This window comes from Monodelphis domestica, chromosome 6, assembly GCF_027887165.1.
Source record: "Monodelphis domestica isolate mMonDom1 chromosome 6, mMonDom1.pri, whole genome shotgun sequence".
Classification (NCBI taxonomy): domain Eukaryota; kingdom Metazoa; phylum Chordata; class Mammalia; order Didelphimorphia; family Didelphidae; genus Monodelphis; species Monodelphis domestica.
Genome location: NC_077232.1, coordinates 130,263,567 through 130,288,853, shown reverse-complemented (window position 1 = coordinate 130,288,853; position 25,287 = coordinate 130,263,567). Strand labels below are relative to the sequence as shown.

The window sequence follows — 25,287 nt, the reverse complement described above, 5'->3', positions numbered from 1 at the left end:
AGTTTATTACAAGGTAAAAAAAAAAGACTCCCAAAATAAGGCAGTACAAACAGCTGAAGTTGTGCCCATTATCATCTCTCTCATAAAATGAATAGCAAGAATAGCTATGTGACAGGGCCAGCCCATTTTACTGAAGTGTTATCATTGACTTCATTGCCTTAAAAACATGAGTGTGGAAGGTCTACTTAGAAGTGCTTTCTCACTACACCATTACAAAGATAACCTCTCAACATTTTATGTGGTGATTATTTAGATTTCCTGAAGGAACCATCATAGATTTTTCATTTTGATTAAGTCACCAAGTCTAATATAGAATTTAACACTACATCTCCCATCTACAAACCACTCTCAATCCATCTAAGTGATTGCATTTACTTCAAAACTGGACAAGAGCTCAAAATATAAGCGAAGTAATTTGTGATCGCCAAATGAGGTGCTTTACTTCCTCTAAAATTAACTTCACCTTTTAGGATTTTTAACTTTATAACTTCCTTTGGAATCTGTTTATCTATTATACCTCTAGGTAACTCTCCATTTTCCATCAGCTGCTCTACTTGGTTTTGTCTAAAGGGAAAAATAGGCTTCATCTAGGATAAACTGATATCTGAAATCTCATCATCTTACTGATTGATTCCATTTTTGTTACTCTTTAATACTCTTCTCAACTCCTTAAAGAGTTGCTTCTCCCCCTCTGAATGGAGCATAGAACAATAAACTCTCTCCAAACAACTGAGGGCACAGAATTTTCAGAACTTTCTGAATTCTCCATGTTCCAACCACAGCTCTGCTTGGTTTTGACTCCACAAAGCATCATGGTTCCATTGCAGTGTCCTTTAGTGTATTATCTTTCCCTACTGGATTGATGATCTCCTTGAGGACAAGAACTATTTTTTTATTTGCATCCCACTATTTAGCACAGCAGCTGACACACAGAAGGTGCTTAATGATTACTGAATTTAATTAAATTGTAAAGAGTTAAAACTAAGAATGTTTAAGATTAGTATAAAAGCCAGACCTCCAGAACATATAACTATACCACTACAGGAATGTTTTAAAAACATAACAAATATACTGTTGAATTTCAATGAAAAGATCATATTCTCAACAGCTCTTCAGATCCCTCTATCATCACTTCTTCTGAAAGATGTTTAAAAATATTTTTATTATGAACTTGAAAGACACCAACAAATGTGACCATTTTCATATATAAATAACAGAAAAAAACTGCATATAAAACTGTCAATATCTCACTTAGGCACAGTTTAGGTTTTTTAAGTGTATAATACATTTAACCTGATACATTTATTTTATTGTCCAATACTATCTGCTTGTGTGCTTCTTTTTTTCTGAACTTTCTACTGTTCTCATCTGTGTACTTTTCAATTTTTTTTCTTTTTGGTCCATTATTACTTCTCTCCTAGTTTTCTCCCCAAAATAATAATAATGATGGCATTAATAATAACAATGAAGTAGTCAAGCAAGGCAGATTTACACAATGGCAGTGACAGAAAATGTCTCAGTATAGTCCATCACTTCTGTTAAGAGGTAGGAAGTATGATTTATCATTTGTCTTCTGAAGTTCTGAATTGTCATTGCATTGATTAAGGTTCTTGAGGCTTTCAAGGTTGTTTTACTTTACAATGTTATCATATAAATTCTTTTCAGTATTATTTACTTCCCATTGTATAAATTCAAATAAGCATTCTAAGGTTTCTTGGAATATACCTCTTTCATCATTTCATTTGGTATAATAATTCCATCACATTCATATAACATTCTGTTCAGTCATTCACCAAATGATGGATGCCCCATTTAATTTTCAGGGTTTTTTTTCTACATCAAAAATACTACTACAAATAATTTTGTATATTTGAGTCCTTCCTCTCTTTCTTAAATCTCTTTGTGATAAAAGTGTTGTGTTATTATCACCAAGTCAAAAGGACTGAAAGGTCATTCAGTGACTTCTTGCTTCTTAGAATGGTTGGACCATTTAGTAACTAAACCAAAAGGAAGTTAGTGTGCTCACTTTCACACAGCCTTTCCAGTAATTGTCATTTTTCCTGTTTAGTCATTTCTGCCTATTTGCTGCATGCTAGGTGAAACCCCAGGGCTGTTTTAATTTGTAGCTCTCTTATTAGTAATAAGGAACATTTTTTCAGCTATTGGTTTTCAATTCTTTTGAGAACTGTTGTTATCCTTTGATCACTTATCCACTGGGGAATAGCTTTTGGTTTTACATATTTGTTAGTTGTTTACTTATCTTAGTTGATTATCAAATATTTGTCAGAAATATATGATAAAAATTTTTCCCCAATAAACTTCCTCCCTTTTTATCCCAGATGTGTTCATTTGTTTTTGCAAATGCTTAATTTCATATAATCAAAATTAACTCTTTTATCTTTTGTAATTGCCTCTAACCTTTCATTTAGTAAGAATTTATCCTTATCTATAGCTATGAAAGATGTATGATATGCTTCTCAATTTTTTTACGGCATGATCTTTTTAATCATATCATAGATTTAATCCTATCATATATATCCATTTTTACATCTTACTATGAAATTTTATTATTATATCCATTTCATTGTGGAATATAGTATAAGATGTTGATCTCAGCCTAATTTCTGCCAGACATTTTTCAGTTTTCCAGTAGTTCATGCTGGTGCATATGTTAGGATTAACTTTTTAAAACAAAAAAATTCATTTTAATTGTCACCTTTTGCTTTTACAACAGTTATTTTTCCATACCCTCTACCACCTAAATCCCTCCTTATAACTGAGAAAAACATTTAAGCAAATTAACACAGCATCCCATTTAATAGTATACACCATTTTCCATATTGGAAATACTCACTTCTCTACTGAGAAGAGGAAAGTGTGTCCATTTATAAGCTCCCTAGGACCAAGTCTGTTAAATTCAACAGAGTTCACTTACTTTTAGTTGTTATTTACATCATAGTCCATACTAGTCTCTACTTTCTCCATTCTGAATCACTTAACATTCATGAGTTTTTGCTTAGCCAAATTCCAATCAATAGGCATGTTTTCTGCTTTTTTATTGCTACAGAGTACTGCTACAGATGTTATATTTTGTATGCTGCTTTCTGACACTGACTTTCTAATACTATATGACCAGTAGAAGGATCACTGTGTAAAAAGTATGAACAATTTAGCAACATTTTTTGCATAATTTCAAAATGTTTTCATGAACAGCTGGACCAACTCACAGTCCCTCCAAACAATGAATTATTTAGTAAGCTGTCATCATATTAAAAATTTTTTTATACTCAATGTATGCAATGCAAGACAAGATGATGAAATGTTCCAGAAAATATGACTACTAATTGCCTTTAGGGTCATGAGATAAAACCAATCTACCTTCTTGTTTCCAAAAGAAAACCCATAAGCCAATCTTTCATTTATCTGCAATTGTTTTATGCTGTCAGATTTCATTTGGAAATATTAATATAGATCGGTTCTTCCGGTGATATACCAACTAACTGGTACCTGGACAAATCAACTTACTTAACAGTCAAAAAGCATTTAATGTATCAATAATAAAACCAATGCTATTACATGATTCTAATCACTCTCTGGTACCATTCACACTACCCTGCCAATATCACTATAGATTCACAGGGAGCCACACAAAACTAAAGATCATTTCTTTTGCCTGATTGTCTCATGGATTGCCGTGCCAAAAGAATACATCATTTAGTGACTAATCTAGATGACTAGATGATAAGCCTTTCAGTACTTTGCTATCAAAAACATCCTATTCTGGGACAATACCTGAAATCTTTTCAGCTCAATAGAATCTCCTAGAATTGATGTTCCACTGACATGCCCATCACAATGAGGTATGGTAAAAGGACTTCTATGGAGCTGTTTGGTTTTTTTAAAATATTTGAACCATAATTTAAATTTAAATTGTTTAAAATGTCAAAATGCTAAATAGAGTCAGCTACTTTCCTAGCTTCTATCAACATGCCACCTAAAAGCTCCAGGGAAAAAAGAGGATCCTTAAAAGGGCTTACAAGATCATCTAGCACATTCAATGGTTTCAGACAGGGTTGTGCCTAAATCATTTCAGAAAAATTAAAAGTTCCAAGTAGTAAGTTTCCACAATCTCTCTTGAAAATGTAATGATTATGAAAAATGCAATCCACCTCCAGAGAAAGAACTGATAAGAGTCTGACTGAAGATAAAATCATGCCATCTTTCACTTTATTTTCTTCATTGTTTTTTTTAATGTGTTTTCTTCTACAACATAACAAATATGGAAATATGTTTTGTGTGCTAACACATATATAACCTGCATTATGGTGCTTACTATCTCATGAAGGAGGGAGAAAAGTGGGGGAGGGAAGGAATTTGGAACTCATGTTAAAAAATAAATGATAACAATTGTTTTTGTGTGTGTTTGGGGAAAAAATATTACCAGAGTTTACAAATATATATTTTGTTTTTAAAAAACTATAATTGCTTTAAAAAGTAATCATTAATGTTTCAAAAATATAAAAATATTTTTCCCATTTTTTACTTTGCTCAAAATATAAAATTTGCTGTTCCTATTAAAAAAATTCTTACCTTACTGATGGATCATTTTCCAATAGTTCAGTTAGCCGTTGCACTTGTTCAGGTTGGATTGATCGCCCTAAAAGTGCGTTTGTGTTTGTGTAGATGAGAATCGTTGATATTATTCCCAATAAGGTTCCCACACCTAAAGAACCCAGGCTGTCATAGAGTGGATTGCCTAAATAAAATGTATTTTAAGTTAATAAATTTCATTTTTATCACTTTACATTGTCAGACAAAACTCCCCATATCAATGAGGTTCAGTGAATAAAAGACCAAACAATTTATAGAGTGTTTTAAATTCTATAATTTATCACTTTTCCCTTATATGCGTGGGATGGTATGCTAATTAGTGCTCCTGTTTTATAAATGAGGAAAGTGAGGGTCAAAGACACCAAGTTGTCTGCCTAGTAAATGCCAGAACCCAAGACTCTAAGTCTGAATCTTTTCAATATAGCATAGCTACTGTAGGAAATTGGGTGATATGAAGCTCATTTCAGGTTCCCTAAGTAAACTATTTTTATGAAATTCACTAAGTGTTACAGTTTTATTGTAAATGGAGTTCAAGAATTTTGCAAAGAAGAGTTATAAACTACCACCTATTTTCTTCATGGGAGGGAGCCAAAAATGCTTTCAGATGAAACACATAAAATAAATATTAACAATGCTTAGAGGATGAAAATTTCTTTAAATACTTATCAGAAAACTTGTTATTTTTTCTTTTGCAGTTTCACAAAAACATCATGAGAAAATCTAGAAGTCTGAGAAAAATATCTACTTTCCTTCCTCTATTTTTACAATCAATGAATTTATAGGGAATCTCCAGATAACCAAAGCAAGCACCAATAAATCTATTTTTATGTTTTAACTAATTTAACAAATTGTGTGACTAGGACTATACCTTATTCTATACAGGTAAGAGTTTTCACTCATAAATTTAACCTCCCTTCTCTCTCCTTTCCCAGAAATGAAAAGTAATTCAATCTGGGCTATACGTGTATTATCACGCAAAACATATTTCCATATTTTTGTAAGTGAATAATCTTACAAAACTAAAACCCCAACTCACAAACCCAAATAAACAAGTGATAAATCATATGTTTTCATCTGCATTTCTATTCCAAAAGTTCTTTCTCTAGGAGTGATAGCATCCTTTTTCATGAGTCCCTCAAAATTGTCCTGGATCACTGTATTGCTATTAATAGCAAAGTCTATCACATTTGATCATTCCACAATATTGCAGTTACTATGTATAATGTTCTGGTTCTGCTTATTTCACTCTGCCTCAGTTCATGTAGGTCTTATGAGTTCTTTCTGAAATCATCCTGTTCATCATTCTTTATAGCACAATAGTATTCCATCACCATCATATACCACAATTTGTTCAGTCATTACCCAAATGAGGTACACATCCCTTTAGTTTACAATTCTTTGCCATCACAAAAAGTACAGCTATAAATATTTTTGTACAAACAGGTCCTTTCCCATTTTTTTTTTAGCTCTCTGAGATACAGACCTAGAAATGGTATTGCTAGATCAAAAGCTATGCATTCTTTTACAGCCCTTTGGGGATAATTTCAAATTGTCCTCTAGAATGATTGAATCAATTCACAATTCCACCAGCAAAGCATTAATGTCCCAATTTTGCCACATCCCCTCCAAAGTTTATTATTTTCCTTTGCTGTCATATTAGCCTATCTGCTATGTGTAAGATGGTACCTCAGAGTTGTTTTAATTTGCATTTCTCTACTGAGGAGGAATATGGAACATATTTTCATATGATTATAGCTTTGATTTCTTCATCTGAAAAACCGTCCGTTCATATTCTTTGACCCTTTATCAATTGATGAATGCTTTGAATTCTTATCAATTGATGTAGTTCTTTATAAATTTGGGAAATGAGAACTTGGTGAGAGAAGTTTGTTAAAAAATTTCCCCCCAGTTTATTGCTTGCCTCCTAATCTTGGTTGCATTGGCTTTGTTTATACAAAAACATTAATGTAAAAATAATCAATATTATTCATTTTATATCTTGCAATGTTCTCTATCTCATAAATTCTTCCCTTCTCCATAGAACTAATAAACTATTCTATGTTCCCCTAATGTACTTATAGTATCACTCTTTATATTTAAATCATATACCCATTTTGACCTTATCTGTGTAATCCCATCTTCATATTTGGTATAGGGTGTGAGAAATTGATCTAAACTTAAATTTTTGCCATAACTGTTTTCCAATTTTCCCAGCAGTTTTTGTCAAATGGTGAGTCCTTATCCCCAAAGCTGGGACCTTGGGGTTTATCAAACGCTAAACTGCTGAGGTAACTTACTCCTTGTCTATTCCATCGATCCTCCCTTCTATTTATTAGCCTGTACCTGATTGTTTTGATGACCACTGCTTTACAGTACAGTTTGAAATCTGATGTAATATTTATTGGGAAAGGAAATGGAGGAATTGGAAAAACCGGGGGATAATGGGAGGTTTGTATGGAGGTATGTAGGAGTTGAGGGGAGAGATACTGATAGGCCATCATTTTTTTCTTTAGTTCCCTTGATATTCTTTGACCTTTTGTCTTGTACATGAATTTTGTTATTATTTTTTCTAGTTCTATAAAATAGTTTTTTGGTAATTTGAGCACAGAATAAAGTAATTTAGGTAGGATGTCATTTATTGCCTACCCATGAACAATTAATGTTTTCCAATTGTTTAGGTATAATTTTATTTGTGTGAAAAGTGTTTTGTAATTGTGTACATATAATTCTTGCATTTACCTTGACAAACAGATTCCCAAATATTTTATATTGTTTAGAGTGATTTTAAATGGAGTTTCTCTAGCTAACTCTTGATGTTGAGTTTTGTTGGAAATATATAAAAATGTTGATGGTTTATGTGAGTTTATTTTGTATCCTGCAACTTTACTAAAACTATTAATTATTTTAACTAGTTTTTTAGTTGATTTTCTACGATTCTTTTAAGTATACCATCATATCATCTGCAAAGAGTGATAGTTTAATTTCCTTATTGCCTATTTTAATTCCTTAAATTTCTTTTTCTTCTCTTATTGCTAAAGCTAGTGTCTCTAGTACAATATTAAATAATAGTGGTGTTAATGGGCACCCTTGCTTCACTCCTGATCTTACTGGGAAGGCTTCTAACTTATCTCCATTGCAGATATTTGCTAATGGCTATAAAGAAATGCTACTTATTATTTTAAGGAAAGGTATCTTTTATTCCTATGCTTTCTAGTGTCCTTTTTTTTAATCCCTTACCTTCCATCTTAGAATCAATACTATGTATTGGTTCTAAGGCAGAAGAGTAATAAGGGCTAGGCAATGGGGGTTAAGTGACTTGCCCAGGGTCACACAGCTAAGAAGTGTCTGAGGCTATATAATCTTTTTAATAGGAAGGGGTGTTATATTTTGTCAGAGGCTTTTTAACCTTTTTGATAGAAGAGAAAGAAAAGCCCAATTTGTCCAATTAATAATCTTTGATTTTTCAGTGTCCAAAAATTTAGTAAAAATGCGCTAAGAAGTAAAGCTGTATATTTACCATGTTATTACGATCTTAAACTCTTATAATCTGTCTTCTGCTGTCACCACTCTGAAACTACTTTTTGAAGGGTCATCACCCACCTCCCTAAACATAAAATGTATGACATGGTCATTAGTCTTCATCCTTTTTGTAACTCAGAATTTTACAATGCTGAACTTCCTCTTTATTTCTGCCATTTTCTAAATTCTAGTGGTTCTCTTCCACCTTTTTCCCCCACTCCTCTTTATCCTTTCCTGCTTTCCCTTTTCCACTTCAATATAAGCATTTAAGAAGGCTCTGTCTCTGACCTCTTCTCTTCTCTATATCCTCTTCCTCCATTACTTTATTCACTTTCACAGATTCACTATGATATCCATAAGGATGGCTTCCAAAATTCTCTGTCCTAAATCTCTAGGCCTACACTTTCAACTGCCTAGAGGACATCTTTGTTTGGATGGTCCTCAAAAAACAATACTGAATTTTTCATCTTTTGTTCAGTTTGTTCAATTTGTCCAGTGTCCCCACCAAAACCTAGTCCTCTTTTTTAACTTCCCCAGTCATTAAGTCTTATTACTTCTAGCTCTAAAATATCTCTCACTTCCATCCTTTCCTCCCTCATTCCTAATGGTATCCCTTCTTCAATGTCTTCTGCCTAACCTAATGCAATAACAATATCCTCTTTTACCTCTAATTAAACAGCCTTTAATTTTTCCCTACTTCAATCCAAACTACAGAGTGTCTCTACTGTTTGGGTGAACCTAATTTTCCAGTTTTTAGCTCCCATTAGTCTATATCTTGCACTCTAGCAAACCTGCAACAATCACTATTTACTGTTTATTTTTCTGTTTTCTCACCTCTGTGTCTTTGTTCAGTTATTCCACTATCCTAGGTCACCCCACCCTATAGCAGAAAATATTACTCATCCTTCAAGGTAAGAGGACACTATTCTCCGTGAGGTCTTTCATGATCCTCACCATGTAGAAGTGACCATTTCGTCCCTTTCAATTCCCAAAGCCTTTTTCCATCCCTCCTATGGCAGTTATCATACCCTATCTTGTATTGGTTATACCTTAACATAAGTCACACCAATATGAGGTAGCAAAAGCTTTTAAGGATGCCTTTAATCATTAGTTTCAGAAAAATGTTACTGTATTTATTTTTATCTTCACCTGTTAATCTTAAAATGTAATTCATGTGAAATAATCATACTACTAGGACAGAAATTCTTATATATTTGACTGCAAAGATTTATGTTGTCAGGTGGAAAAGATCTTTATTAAAAGTAGTTCTGTTCATCATAGACAAATTATAAGCTTTTTCAAAACTGTGGCTAAGTGAAAATTTGGATCAAAAACTAAATCCTCAAGATGCTAAAGGCAATTAGATGAACCAGCTTCAGTAGTACTCCTAAAAGTGTTTTAAGATACATACTGTCACAGAAAAATTTAGAAACAGCCACATTTAGATACAGATATTTTAAGAGAACTAAAGAAGCTGATCACACTATAATTACTTTAAATGTTAAGGGAATAAATGAAATGATTTGGGGTCTATTTCCATTAAAATCCTAATGTATTCATTCTCTCAGTAGTTCTTTACTATGTAATATTCTTTAGTAAATACATTATATGAAGGGACATATTTTAAATTATCAATAATTTCTAAAAGTGCAACAAAAAGTTAAAAGGTGCTTCCTAATTGTGAGGTAGTCAATATTCTCACTTAAAATATTATTTTCATTTTATAATTGGTATTTTAGTTAAATAAAATAGCACAAACAGTAGTTGTCTGACTTCCTAATAAAAATAAACTGACACAAAAAAGAATGTCTGTGCGTTTTATCTTCAAACATCCAATTTAAGCACGCTATGTAAATGAAGGCAGAAGTATCTAGGTTTGGAAACCCAAGAATAATATTTCTGGACAATAACAGGTGTACGAAACTGAAGGGAATTCTTAATAGCAATATAATAAAATGTCTGCATATAATAAAATGTCTGCATATGTGTTCCTAAAGTATCATATTTTTAAAAAAGGAAATTGATAATCTAATTAGCTACATTTAAAATAATCTTAAATGTTAACTTGAGTAAATACCCAAGGGGAGGCAGCACACACAATTGACATTGAACTCTAAAACAGCTCCAATTTTCCCTTCTCCAATCTTTGTTAAGTTCTCAAAGGTCCCTTCCATTTCTAAGTTCCTATGATTCAATTACAATGTAGAAGCATATTGTTTTTACACACTAATAAGCTACACAACTGTTGTTTTTATGTTCTACTTTTTTACCTACCATTACTCCACCTAATTATTATTGTGCATCAACATAAAATACAATCAGTCCATCAATCAACAAGTTTTTATTAGGTGTCTACTGCATGTCAGACACCATGCCAACTACTAGCAATACAAAGAAAAGCAAAAAGTGAGTCCCTGTTCTCAAGGGGCTCACAGTCTAACGAAGAGACAACACATGTACTTTATTAATTCTTCATATTTCCCAAGGATTTTAAACAAAACTGTGATTTTACTAGCAAAGGGGTATATTTTAGGGAACAAGTTTTTATCACTAATGTTTTCCTCACATTTTACAAACTATAGTGCTTTTCTGGTATGTTATATATCATTATTAATAGTTAATATTTACATAGATTACTATGTGCCAGTCTAAGCATTTTACAGTTATTATCTCATTTGACCATCACAACAACCCTACAAGATTGGTGCCATTATTATCCCTATTTTACAGATAAAGAAACCAAGGCAAACAGAAATTAAGTTACTTCTCCAGGGTAACACAACTGGATTTAAATTCAGGTCTTCCCAACTCTCTAGGCCCAGTGTTTTATCCAGTGCACTACCTAGGTGCCCATTATAAACAAATATTTATTTTTTTATACATTTAAAGAATGAAATAAGAGATTATAGTATTTGCAAATATCCATCACTAACAATATTTTGCTTAAAACAGCATAAAGAACATTTTAATAACAAATTAGAATGTCTCCAGATTATAAAATAAAATAGGGGAATATTTTCCTTTGCAAAACAAGTCTCAGAACAGCTAGGTAGTAGAGAAAGTGCCAGGCCTAGAATCAAGGGGACTTGGGTTCAAATCTGACCTCCAACACTTCCCAGTTGTGTTACCCTGAGCAAGTCACTTAACCCCAATTGCCTAGCCCTTACCACTCTTCTACCCTGGAACTGATATTTAGTAATGATTCTAAGACAGAAAGTAAGGATTTATAACGAAAGAATAAGTTCATGCATTCTACGCTAAAAATCCCTGCCATAAATAGATATTTGTATAGCCCATAATAAGATCATTCTATGTCCTTAAAAATGTCTTATATACTCAAAAGCATTATGAAATAGTTCAAACAAATCATATTTAAATAGGAAATTTCTTACCTGTTAAAGAAGTTAGGCCCATACAAGTAGCTGCTAGCATCACTCCTAAGACTGCTGCAGAATCTTCCAAAAATACCACATTTGTACTGGGATCTCGACTTTCCATTACTTATTATTTCAAAATGAGGGGGAAAAAGTGAAACCTTCAGAAATTGTAACTGGATATAGCATTCTAAATACAAATTCTAAAATCAAGATACAAAGAGAGGCATAGCAAATTTACATAAATATGAAAAAGTCTCCATATTGGACAATAAGATGTTTTCAGGTTAAATGTAAATATTGGTGTATACAATTATAATTCTACAAAAATTACTGAGTATCTATTACATAGGGCAACAAGGATACAAAAGAGCAAAATAAACAAAAAAGCCAAAAATTTCCAAAAATATTCAAAAATATGGAAAAAAGCAAAAGATTTGTGTTGAAATTTATTACATGTTTCTCTTAAAAGGTTTAAACAAGGGAGCAGCTGGATGGTTCAGTGAATTAAGAGCCAGGCCCAAAGATGGGAGGTCCTGGGTTCAAATCTGACCTCAGACACTTCCTAGCTGTGTGACCCTGGGCAAGTCACTTAACCCCCATTGCCTAGCCCTTATCACTCTTCTTCCCTGGAACCAAAAAAAAAAAAAAGGTTTAAACAAGAAGCTATTTACTTATAGATGGTACTAGACTACATTAGTATATACACTTCTGTAAAGAATCTATTGATCACTCAAATAATTTTAAGCTAATAATAAAGAAGTAATTGATCTAGATTGTAAGAAACATACCATACTTGTAAAATGTCAATCCTTTAGCCTGAGCACTCCGCCGAAGCTCATTTACAGCAACAAGGAGAGTTGCTGAAAAGAAAAGCATTCATATAAAATGTGCTTGTTCTTGTGTTTTACAAATACCAGCAGAGTAGTTTACAATTCAGTGAAATCAACTTCACACAAAGATCCAATAAGGAACAGGAGACTGTGACTAGCACATACTGAATGAACATAGAATTCTGCATGGCAAAGAACTAGACACTACTGCATAGTTGAAGCTTTCAAAGGAAAATTAAAATCATAACACTACAACACTATTCCCTAATTAACAAATTGTGTTAACCATCTCAATCTAATCAGTCCTTTATATTTTTATATTCAATATCCACTGTATTACTTAATGTGGATTGATATGGGGACTTAGGCACTCTATAAATGCTAGCTATAATTGTTGTGATTGCTAATATTATTGTAACATAATGAAATCTCTTACTTCCTGTAGGGGCTCTATATTCATGGATAGGCCATTTATGGAGCATCACACAAAGAAGACTAATATTAAATAAACAGTAACTAAAGGCTAAGTTTGGAAAAAACTATTCTTAGGTATTTGAAGAGAAAAAAACTTGCCAAAATATAATAAATCTGTAATACTAACAAGAATAAAATATGTACTTTGTGGGAGGGCATACCTCCTTCAGACACCAATGATCCCGCTAAAATACAGTAAGCCTAGAAAACAAAAAATTTTAAAGAAAAGCATGAATATTTCAGTGAACAATAATAAGTCTATTTAGCAGTTTTGGAAAACCTAAAAATGGAACACGGATTTTAATTCCAATAAATCATTTAGGTCTTTATACAAAACTAATCAAGTAGGTACCATTAAATATATACTTCCTACATAAGGGAAAATGTTTTTCATGCATAAGCTTTAAAAAAATGATTAAACATTTGATTTTTATTTTAAAAAAAATTTTTAAGATGACTTCACCTTGAAATTTTAGCCTTGTCAAATTCAACTTATTGAGAAAGTCTGACATACCTAAAAGTTTATAAATCATATGTGAAAATATCTACTTAACTAATCAAAAGCAAAGTGGGGGTTATATAGATTCTGAGGGCCTAGGCTCAAATCCCAGCTGTCCCATTAGCTACTTGTCATTTATCTCCCATAGCCTTGCTTTTCTCATATGTAAAATGAAGATTTGGAAAAGTTGATCTTTAAAGAAACTTGCAGATCTATCCAGGATCTTGTGTGCCTCAAATACCTGCCCACCTTAAAAAAACCGATAATGTACTTGTCTCCTTCATTAAAATGTAAAGTCTGTGAGAGTAGAGATTATTTTCATTCTTGTATTTGTTTCTCTAGTGCTTAACATAGTTTCCGGTCCATAAGGAGTATATAATAAATGCTTTTTGCTTGATACCCAAATCTCTATCAGTAACAGTGAGCTTGACAGTGAGATAAGTATTTCAGATGGAGGAGACACAGTAAGTCAAGATGGTATCCAGTGTTCTTTCTAAAGTCGTTCTGAGTATTTTAAAGGGATTAAGGTTTAAAAATTAAAAATTTAGGGGTCCCTAAGAAAAAGTTGGGAAAGACTGAAGGTACAGAGAAGGAAGTTCTCTAGTCTTCCAAATCATAGATTCTGTTAGCTGATTCCAGAAGCCAATCCAAAAAGCAGGAATATAATATTAAAGTTTTTATATCCTCCTTTTCTCTCATCCTCTTCATGCCATTTATAATCCCAGGGCTCTTCAAGTGCTCAGTAAGAAGAGGAAGATAGGAAGGTTTTTCTATGTTGCTTTTCATTTTACCATGATTAATGGTATCAGAAAATGAAAAATGGAAGAATACATAGAAATAAGGAATTTAAACATGGTGCTATAGAGATGGTGGATAAAAATAATGTCACCATAAAACTCAATGAACCTACTATACAGTATTTTCCTCTCACCTATAGATAAGACCTCAAAAACCTAAGTTCATCTATCCAACAGAGGGAGGACAGGGAATTTTACCAGGGTATTTCAAGATGTTACTCTTCATAAAAACATTAGTCATTTGGGATGTATTTCTGGATTGTAATTATCAGATCTAATTAGGTCATGAAAATGCTAAAGGTCAATTTAGCTGCCAGAAGGCAACAGTCTCTATAAGGGCTGTAAACTTGCATTCTATTTACCAATTAGCCAATTACTCAATGCCTGATTTTGAACTAGACATTTTACCTCCTTGATTTCATAAGCAATAGAATACACTTATATAAGGCAAATAAAAATTACTAAAAGAACAAGATAGCTACAAATTAGTTTAAATTTCTCAAAATCAAGACAACATATATAAATTACTACATTATCTTTTCTGAAATGAAACTGGCCACAAATGAAAAGAGAAAAAGTATAATATTTCAAGCTCACTGTTACTGATAGAGATTTGGGTATCAAGCAAAAAGCATTTATTATATACTCCTTATGGACCGGAAACTATGTTAAGCACTAGAGAAACAAATACAAGAATGAAAATAATCTCTACTCTCACAGACTTTACATTTTAATGAAGGAGACAAGTACATGCATCCTATGGCCTCCTGAGCTTTTTGTCAACTCCGCTACTGACCCTTTAGTCCCTCTGGCCTAAATGAAATGTGACCTACTTGAGAGCAGGATGATTTTCTTTCTCTGTCTGTATTCCTAGTATTGAGCATGTTATTTGGAATACACTAAGTATTTAATAAATTTTTTTCACTCACTTATCAGAACATGTCCTTTGAAACATAACTATATAAAATTCTGATATAATTGCATGTTAGTCCTATTCAATAACTATAGTATTAAAAAGAGACCTCTAATGTATTTTTACAATTTATTTCATATGAGTAAAACCAAAAAGAAATCATATTACCCAGAGAAGAGATTCCATAGGCTGAGGATGAATCAATCCCATGATTCCATGGTACCAAGAAAGTCCTGCACCCATCATAAAAATACCAACGCCACTAATTAATGAGGAAATATAGCGCATATTTGAGAAACCGTACCTAAAACAATAGAACAAATAAATCTGTTGCTACAGAAGAAAAAAACTTTCTTTTTACAAATACTTTTTAAAAACTCAATAAAAATGGAAAAGAAGAAAAAACAACTTTGGTGTATTTGCAGAGTTTGATATCTCATTAAAATTAAAGTGCTAAAATCACAACTAATTAGAAAAATAACGCTGGAACTAAAAGTGACTAGAAGTTCCTTGAAAACACATAAAATAAAGTGAACACTATTTAATTTAGATATTTTTCTAATTCCTTTTCCATACAACCTATTTTGATTTAATCATTCTCTTTCAATATTGTGTACCACAGCAGCTGATGAAATTAAATTAATCTTTTTTAAAAGCATTCAGATGTTTAATGAGCAAGATAGCATTTAAGTTTCCTTGCAATACAAATTTCTAATTGAATTCTTTAGTCTTTATGAGCAGATAGTTTAAGATTTACATTATCTTTAATTTGATCCTATATACTTCTTGATTCTTAAGAGTTCAACAAATTGTAAGTACTATTTACAAACTTCAATATAATTTCCAGTTTCTTTTATACTTAATACTTTAATACAGTTTTTTTTAAGCATCTTGGGACAATGTGTGCATAAAGTAATAGCTCAAAAAGAGGAGGAAAAGAGCTATGACAGACTATAGCAACAAATGAAATTTTATTATTTACCAGGTATTTTTTTCTGGAAAATTTACTCCCAATACCCAAGTCTTAAAAAGATCTTGACTGGTAAATGAAAATCTAAACAAGATCTTTAAATGAAAACTGCTCTCTGAATTATTACTGAGAGGCAACTTTTATCCAACCTTAAACCTGCTTCATGTAGATGTATGAAAAATCTCTAGATTCACAAAATCTGAGACCTAGAAAGAACTCCAGGGACTAAGCTGACACCAGAAAAAAACATTCTTTCTACATTAACCTTATAAAAAGTCATAAAGACCTTGCTTAACAATTTCTAGTAAGGGGAAGCCTACAACCTCCTGGTTGTAATGATGAAGTAATTTTTCACTACATCAAAATCTAATTCTGCTCCTTCCACCCACTGTTCTTGGTTTTGCCTTCTAAAGCTAAGAAAACTAAGTTGAATCTCTATACAACAGTTCTTCAAATACTTGCTGATATCTTCCTAGGCCCTGCCCCACCCTAAAAAAATTTCTCTGTGCTTAACAAAAGATAAGGCATTGTAACATCAATTATTTATTATTATTAATTATAAATTATTTAACTGGCATCATTAGAATTTTCTCCTTCTCCATCCATAATAAGATACATAACACATATGGGGAAGCAGTATCTCACAACATATTGAGTATTAATTTGGATGGAGATTTGAAATTCTTAGTCATAAACCAGTAAAAGCCTAGGAAAAGAGAAGTAGTACTCTGTTTTTTAGTACAAAAGATGTCTAGACTATAACATCTTTTTTCCAAATGTTGCTCCCAAAACCTAAATGTACACTTTTGTTAAAAAATTATGCATCCAGGGGCATCTAGGTGGCTAAAAAAAAAAAGCCAGGCTGGAAGATAGAAGGTTCTAGGTTCAAATTTGGCCTCAGACATTTTCTGAATGTGTGACCTAGGGCAAGTCACTTAATCCCAATTGCCTACCCCTTCCTGCTCTTCTTAGGACCAATAGATAATTATGCACCCACAGCATTCAAAACTTCTATATTATCATCCAAGTGGAATTAATATATAACTATCATGTCAAATAATTAATGATATGGTAACAAAATCAAGACATACAGTGAAGGGCTTTGGAAAGGAAGAAATTTTAAATCCATACAACAGTTCATTTCATATCACAAAAGCAAAATAAATGGTGTGAGGGAGGTTTAACAGCAGCATTTTATGATGCTGTTAGTTTTATTATCTCAGACAGACTATTAATCCAAAACCAAAATGTGTATTTTGGGGGCTTGTATGAAGTTGAAAATTGGTGTAAAACAACTTGGCAAGGTCTTTATATTTATAACAAAAGACAGTATAAAAGTTCCAATTCAAATTTCAAAAATAGTCTTTGCCCTTATTAATCCAATACAACAACAAAAAATCAACCTAAAGTCATAGCATTATTTTAGAAAATAAGAGTTGAAAAATTATCCAATGTACTAGTGTAATGATGGCATATAAATCACAGAAATTATCTGAAATATAGTCACTCATCTCAAATGAATAATAACCTCAAAAAGGAAAAGAAAAATATATACAATGTACTTACGGGTGAGTAGAGTCTGGTCTCCGTCCAGACTGAGAGATGCCAATTGCTAATAAAATCTATAAAGAATAAAAATGTTACCATGAGTCTGCACTGTTTCAAAACATTTTTTTTGCATCATTTGTATTACATATATGGGAAAAGTCAATAAAAAAACAGCAATAACTAGTGTCAAATATACTTCAATATCACTTTAAGTAATTTTTTTGAAAACAAGTTTCTCCTTCTAAATGCTCAAACTTTTAAATTTTTAATTATGTTAGATGTATTTTTAAAAGCACATGCATTTCCTTGGATTCTTGGAAATATTCTAACCATAGTTTAATTTTTTGTCTTTGAGTCCTGAGTGCCTCAGCCCAGTGCTTGGCATGAAGTATGAGGCCTAACAAATGTTTGTTGAATGACAAATTCTTGATGATATAGGGCAGTGATGTCAAATTCAAATAGAAATAGGGGCCACTAAACTGTACATAAGGATACACAGGTCATACTGTGACTGTGAAAACTACATATGAACATTATGTTTTATTAGAATTAGAATTGTTTTCTAATTAGATTGTTTTCTAATTGATTTTGTAATTTCCAAATTACCTTTTAGTCTATCTTGGGCAGCAGCAACAGTCCCATGTTTGACAACTCAGATTCAGGGGATCATTAAGAAGATATGTAAGTGTACTTTCTATGTCCCTGATGCCCCAAGAATGTGAGACAGTTTGACATAAATTACTACATATATCCTTTTTTCTGTTTTCTATAGTTTCTCCATCTCCTCTTTTTCATACATATATGCCTTCTCTCTTCTAATCCACCATAGGCTTTGAAACCAGAAAACCATGACTGTTAGAAATGAGTATCAAGTAAGAATAAAACAAGCTTATGAGAGATTATCTTATGAAAGAAGAAATCTTATTTCACTGACTTTCGTCATTTTTAGTTTTAGTGGCTCAAAGGCCTTTTCTATCTGTTCTCAGGTTCTCTTGGCTGAACTCTTAAGAAAGGTGGCATGATACTCTACTAGACAATTTTTGGTATATTAGAAAGAGTTCTTTATAATTTTTCACTATTATAAATGCACTGTAAATATTTTCCCACAAATATATCTTTTTTCTCCCTTTCATTATTCCTTCAGAATATTTCCAAGAGTGTGATAACTTGATATATGGCTATTGTTGCATACTACAAAAAGGTAGAAACAATTTGAACTGCCACCAACAATTAGTTTTTAACATCATTTATAGAATATCTTGTATTTTTTGTCTATATTTCTTTAATTAGTAATGAGGTCCATCATTTCTAAGTATTTATCTACTAGTTGTCTTTTTCTAATTTCTGATTACTTTTCCACTAGAAACTAAGTATTAGAACTGGACTTTGTAACTAGATCCCTGCAAACATTTAAAATTAAGTTCCTGCCTATCAATTTTTTGCCTATCATGTATTTTTCATTCCATTTTATTACCTTTATTTCTATTTTAGTTTTATTGCTTCTAACTGTATAAAAACCCTTTTTTTCTAATTTTTATATTAAACCCATCAACTTTGTACCTAATTATTTTTTCAATTAATTCAATAGTTAAGAATGTACACCTCCTCCATATTTGGGAGAAAAAAAACATAAAAGATTCCATTTTTCAAAAACTTAATTCAACAATCTTGGAGTTTAGTGTGCTGGGTACTGTGAAATATGTATTTAAATTTATTTCTCTTCACATTGCTACCCATTTCTCCCAATAGAATCTCATATATAAAAATGCAACATTTTATATATACATATAGATAGATCACATGTATGTGTGTTATTTGCATTTGTTTCTAAGATTTCAACTATTTTACTGATCTTTTTTCCTAATTTTTTTAAAATGCAATACAGTAGTAGACATTACTGATGATTATCATTTTACAAAAATTGTTTGGAAGGGCAAGTCCTTTATACCTTTCTTATTTATACTCACCAAGAAATTCCTTGATGTTTCTGTCTACCAAGTTTTCTTCCAACTAAACTACAAAAAATCTGTTTAATTATATAAAATGTGATTGGCATTTTAAGCGGTATTGTTAAATTTGTAAGTTAACCTGAAGAGTTACTGGATTTTAACTTTCACTTTTCTGGAAAGCCTTCTATTTTTCTAAAAAAAAATTTTCCTCCTGATCAACTTGCCTTAATTTGAGTTGTTCATTCTTTAACCATTACAAATTCCTTCATCCTACATGTGTATGGGCTGATACATCATTGTACAAATGATCATATGTAGCTTTGAATTACTATACAATTGTTTCAGGTCATAAGCTGTAGAACTGCTCCCAGTCAGACCACGTACTCCTCCAGGACAGGCAGTGATATACTTCCTATTTTTTTTAGATTTCCAATTCTTATCTACTAAAGTGAGTGTCCAGGGACTCATTAAAGAGTTAATGAATATTATTATTATTATTAATCCAGAGTTTTAAAGTTAAAATGAAGTAATGCCAAACTGTACAAATTAATAGAAACTTTAAAGAGTAAATTATAGTCAATAAAACTAAAAGCTTACTTAAGACACAGATTTCACATAAAATCTTATAGTTTCATGAAGACAATTTTAAATGAGTCAAAAAACTAACAGGTGAATAAAAATTTAATAATATATTCCTTAATATTTGGCCAAGTCCCTATTTCCCTCCAAAAAACTTCCTCTGGCCATTCCAAGGCACATACCATTCATCTGCCATTTAATTATATGCTAGTTTAATGAAGTAGTTCTTATATTTTTATCTTGCATTGTTTTTTTCACTTTTGTCTTGTCCTTCCAATTAGAGACTAAAACCTTGGAGGTTTTTGGTTTTTTTTTATCTCCTTCAGAGCCCATCACAGAGGTATATGAATACAAGTGCTTAATTGCAATATGTCGAATTTTTAAAAAGTAAGAAATTCCAGGAAATATGCAATATTTATCCAGGTAACAATTTTTTTCCTTTTTATAAATGTGCATCTGATAATTAACCTAATTGACCAGTTGTAAGATTTAATTTTGAACTAAGGTTCTATTTTTTCTTTGGAAAAGCATAATCTTTAAAACTACAAAGTTAAATGTTACTGATATTTACACTAACTTCCTTACACACAGTTTTGTTATGATGTTAAATGTCAAAGTTCTTAGTAAAAATATGAATGAAAAAAAATTTAAGTTATCTGATCATTTGAAATTGTACAATTGTGAAGAAAAGTTATATTCAACGCCTAACAATAAATGGTATAGTTTAGTTTTGGGGTCTGAGGCACTTAAGTTTAAATGAATTTAAGTTAGAAGGGTAAATTTTAACAATTTTCTAGAATCATTCTATATACACATTATTAAGAAACTAGAGGTAGTGATTGTCACAATCACAAAATCAATATTTTTTTAAGTGTGAATTCATTCGCTTAAATTTAATTTAAATCATCTAAATTTCTCAGATTCTGTTTTAAAGTTTTAAAAGGCCCTTTTCCTATAGCTGGAGAGTACCTCTGGGATGTCTCTTAAAGGTACCATTGAATGCTATATACCATGGCAGAACTATAAAAGCAACCTGAGTAGCCCTATCCACTTAGTAGTGCTTCCCTTCTATCACTGGGTCAAAGTTAATATACTTTTCATTCAATCTGCAAATTTATCAGCATTCAACATGAAACCTAGAAAAGTCTGCTGGACTAGAAAAATCAGTACAAGTCTGAAATCTCTTACCTGGTTGCATGTATCAGATAATGAATGCACAGCTTCTGAGAACATGCTTGCGGAACCTGTATAAATCCAAGCAAGTAATTTGACGAAAAAGTTCAAACCATTTCTAGGACAGAAAAGAAAACTCGAATTGTAATGGTATTGGTAAAACTGTCACCAAAATATGTAAAATATGCTAACACGCAATATATAGTAAATAAGAATTCTAGCCCCCAAGAATTATTTTTTAAAAATATTATTTCCAGATCATTTGAACACATGAAGAAAGTATGTTTATTATATGAAACTATAGGAATAAGTACATTTTGTATGCTATAGAGTTGAAGGAAAGTACCATGAGGTAGGGACAAGTGGGTCTGAATGAACAGGGCATTTCATCTTGGAGTCCATGGAGTATCACAATGAAGACACATCTTAAGGAAAAGAATCATTTGAACAAGAAGCCAAAACAAGGTGTGCTGCAGACAACAAAAGCTGAAGCTCGGTGAACAAGTAGAAGGCCAAGGCAAATCAAAGAAGTTCTTGAGCCATAGCCTCAGAGCAACATCACAGAGAGATCAAGAAGAAGCCAAATGTTTTGATGGGTATAAGAATAAAGCCTTTTTATTTGGGGGGTAACCAATGTCCTGTCAAGGCAACTAGATGGTGCAGTGGATGGCATACCAGGCCTGAAGTCAGGATGATTCATTTTCCTGAGTTTAAATCTGGTCTCAAAAACTTACTAGTTATATGACCCTGGGCAAGTCATTTAACCTCTGTCTACCTCGAGTTTCTTTATCTCTAAAATGGGAATAAATAGACCTACTTCACAAGGTGGTTGTGAGGATCAAATGATGTAGTATATGTAAAGTGTTTTGAAATACTTAAAGTATTATGTAAATGCTAACTATATTACTATTAATATTATAATCATTAAGATTATGAACTGGGCTTCAGACAAAGATTCTTCTTGATCTGTTCCTTATAAGAAGCCATCACTTCTCAATAGCTGGCAGAGAACCAACCCATGGAGGAAGTAAATCTTAAAAACCATTTGAAGATACACTTAAGAGATGTTGGCAAACATTAAAATGAGTGAGAAGGAAAAGTTCCTGGTTAAAGATGACTCTGAGAATAGGGGAAAACACAAATATGAGAGATCCTAAGATGACCTGGTAAAAGAAATTACAGCAAATTTTATAATAATGTCCTTCAAAAAGTGCTGTTCTGATGCCTCAATATCATGGCATGGAGACTTAACCTAGCTCCAACAAGTGAAGTAAAAAATAACATTACCTGGAGGCAGCTAAGTGGCTAGGTGAAATAAGAACCAGAACTAAAAACAGGATATTCTGGGTTCAAATCTGAACTCAGACACTTCCTAGCTGCATGACCCTGGGCAAGTCACTTAATTCCCATTGCCTAGCCCTTACTGTTCTTCTACCCCAATAACCAACACATAGTATTGATCCTAGGATAGAAAATAAGGATAAAAAAAAAGGAGAACACTATCACAAGCATGTCTCTCATGCTTTGAACATGGTACTTGTAATAGTGAATATGCTTTCTAAGGACAAGCCTAGTACACAGAGGTGCATTTCTAAATGTAAGATCTCTGTCCAAAGACCAATAGGTATAGGCATGTTAGTAGATAAAATGGATCTGATCATCCACAGTATTCTCAATAAAATAAAACCAACGAGAAAAATTTATAACTAACTGGTTCTTGAGTTCTCTTGGAGTCAAAATAAAGGAGTTGATTAAATTAGCTACATAATGTGTCCAAAGACAACAAGAAACATCAATTCATGGCACATCTGGTCATCTCATATATTCCAGTGCTCATTGTAAATATTTGCAAAGCCACTACCAATAAAATAATTGCTACCTATGCACCAATATCTGTGGCAAAAAGATAAAATGGTAGAGAAAGTCTATCAAGAACTCCAAATTAAATCATCATATAATTTCAGATTCAGTGACTTCAATGTAAATATAGAAGCAGATAAAGACAGAGATATTCTAGAAAATATACATTAAGACTAAAGAACAAAATAAATCAAAAAGTTACCTATTGTGAATTCTTTCTTCAAAAAAAGAAAAGGATCAGAAGGTGCTAGACATGATGAGTACCAAATAACACTAATTGAAATTCATGATCATTCCTAAATCAGTTGCCTATATATTGTCAGACTGCCAATTGGTGCAAAAATCAAAATTAGTAATAAACTAGAATAAGAGAAATGAGAACAATTTTTTAAATCAAACAATTAAAACAATTCCAACTTGACTTGCTGACAAGTTCTTTCACAAAGAAGTTTAATCAACATAAAACAATTGCTATCATAAGGAAACAATAGCCCTAAAACCAATCTTGGTAAAAACACTTGACTTACTTTTCAAGTGGATAAATATGGAAGCCAAGGGTAACACTGGTTTTAAATACAAAATTATTTTGAAAATCTTTCAGAGGAGGATGGTGATAGATTATGAGCAACACTGCTTCATAACACAAAGAGAAGTAGTGAAATTTATAAGTTTGGCAAGAGAATCTACTAAACAGTTATCCTGAGGACATCTACGGCTAAAACTGGAAGATAATAAACAAAAGAAGGATGATATCTAAAAATATTTCTTATAATGATCTATTGTATCATCAAAGGCAGTGAAGTCGCCATACTTGGGCTTCACTTTACAGTTACTGAAATGCTTCAAGAGGCAAAAATTAAATTAGCAAGAACTAAGGCAGGAAAAGAAGCTGGATCAGAGCAAGATGAAACTTCGTGGGAAAAGACACAATTGTGAGGGCAATAAGAATTAGAATCAAAAGTTATTTGAAGAAAGGCACTGAAAAATATCTCAAATCTACCCAAAAAATGACTAAGAGAAAACCTATATGCCCACTTTCCCATCTGTATAAAATCTATATGAAAATACTCTATATACACATCAAGAATATCTTTGAGTCAAGTAATAGTATGGAACTGTATGGAATTAGATGGGTGTTTGTAAATGATATTACACATTAGAGCATGTCTTCCCCAACATAAAAATAAACGATATAAAGATTAAAAGATCTTATTGTTCTTATTGTTTCCTGCCCATTTTTATTATGATTATGTGTTTTCTTTCAAAGGATTTTAGAGGAGAAAATGTCACTTATAGGCTGTTTTCAAAAAATGTCTCCATGAATATGAAAAAAACTTTACAAGATTCTTTAAAAGCTATATTAATCATTTTGACAATTCTTTAATTATTAATATTAAGCAAAGCATAAAAAGGAAAGCTATATGCTTGCCAAGGATGTGTGCTATCATAAGGGCAGAGATCCAACAGAAAGAACAAGCTGAAGAGAAATGAGGAGGTCTTCTTAATACACCTGTTTGCAAATGACATTACACTAGTTCTTTCATACCAAGAAGACTCCTGGGCAAGATTTACAATCATTAAAAGAGTGAATTAACTATTCACAGGAAAAAAAAACTAAGTGAATAAAAAATGCCTACTGTGCAGATTCTGACATGCAAATTATGTGGACAACATACAGAATAAATCCATCACTATCTATGTCTTGGACAGACAAAAAAACAGAGTCCATAATTAAAGAGACAGGAGAAAGCAAATTAGACTGCTTCTGGGAAACTGTAAACTCCTTTAATAATCAAAAATCTCCTCCCTTAAACAAAGACCTATTCTAGCAGTTAGGCTAGAGTTGATATCCTTTAGTCTCCAAAGAGGTAAAAATTAGAGTCACTGGAGAAGTACATGATTGGTGTGCAAGCTAAAGCGCATAACAAATTAAGAACTATGAAAAACCAAAGTAAACAATGTAATCAAAGAAATGTATGATTGAAAAAGATGAGCTAATCAAGTTACAAGAGTGAAGATAACTGACAGTCCTCCACTGAGATTCTTGTGGTAAACAAGTGATTATTATAAAATAGCCAAAGCATACTGGGTAGATTTCCTTTGGAAAAATTATAGAAGGGCAAAGATAAGGGCAGCACAGAACAGAGAGGTAGATAAGTTGCTCTGGTATCATTGAAGAGAATATCTA

At 32.1% G+C, this 25,287-nt stretch overlaps 1 protein-coding gene across 3 annotated transcripts in view; it reads right to left on the bottom strand.

Annotated features, from left to right (window-relative positions):
• The window catches only part of SLC30A9 (solute carrier family 30 member 9), a 72,784-nt gene that overhangs the window by 23,392 nt on the left and 24,105 nt on the right, over positions 1-25,287 (bottom strand). For 2 of the 3 annotated variants that reach the window (XM_007496510.3, XM_007496511.3), the window contains 7 exons: positions 21,255-21,357; positions 17,557-17,612; positions 15,189-15,324; positions 12,973-13,012; positions 12,296-12,367; positions 11,523-11,630; positions 4,591-4,756 (listed from right to left, as the gene is read on the bottom strand). In XM_007496510.3, coding sequence (XP_007496572.1) covers positions 4,591-4,756; positions 11,523-11,630; positions 12,296-12,367; positions 12,973-13,012; positions 15,189-15,324; positions 17,557-17,612; positions 21,255-21,357 — 681 coding nt within the window. The remainder of the gene's footprint in view (positions 1-4,590; positions 4,757-11,522; positions 11,631-12,295; positions 12,368-12,972; positions 13,013-15,188; positions 15,325-17,556; positions 17,613-21,254; positions 21,358-25,287) is intronic. The other variant, XR_008912863.1, reaches the window with a different exon arrangement.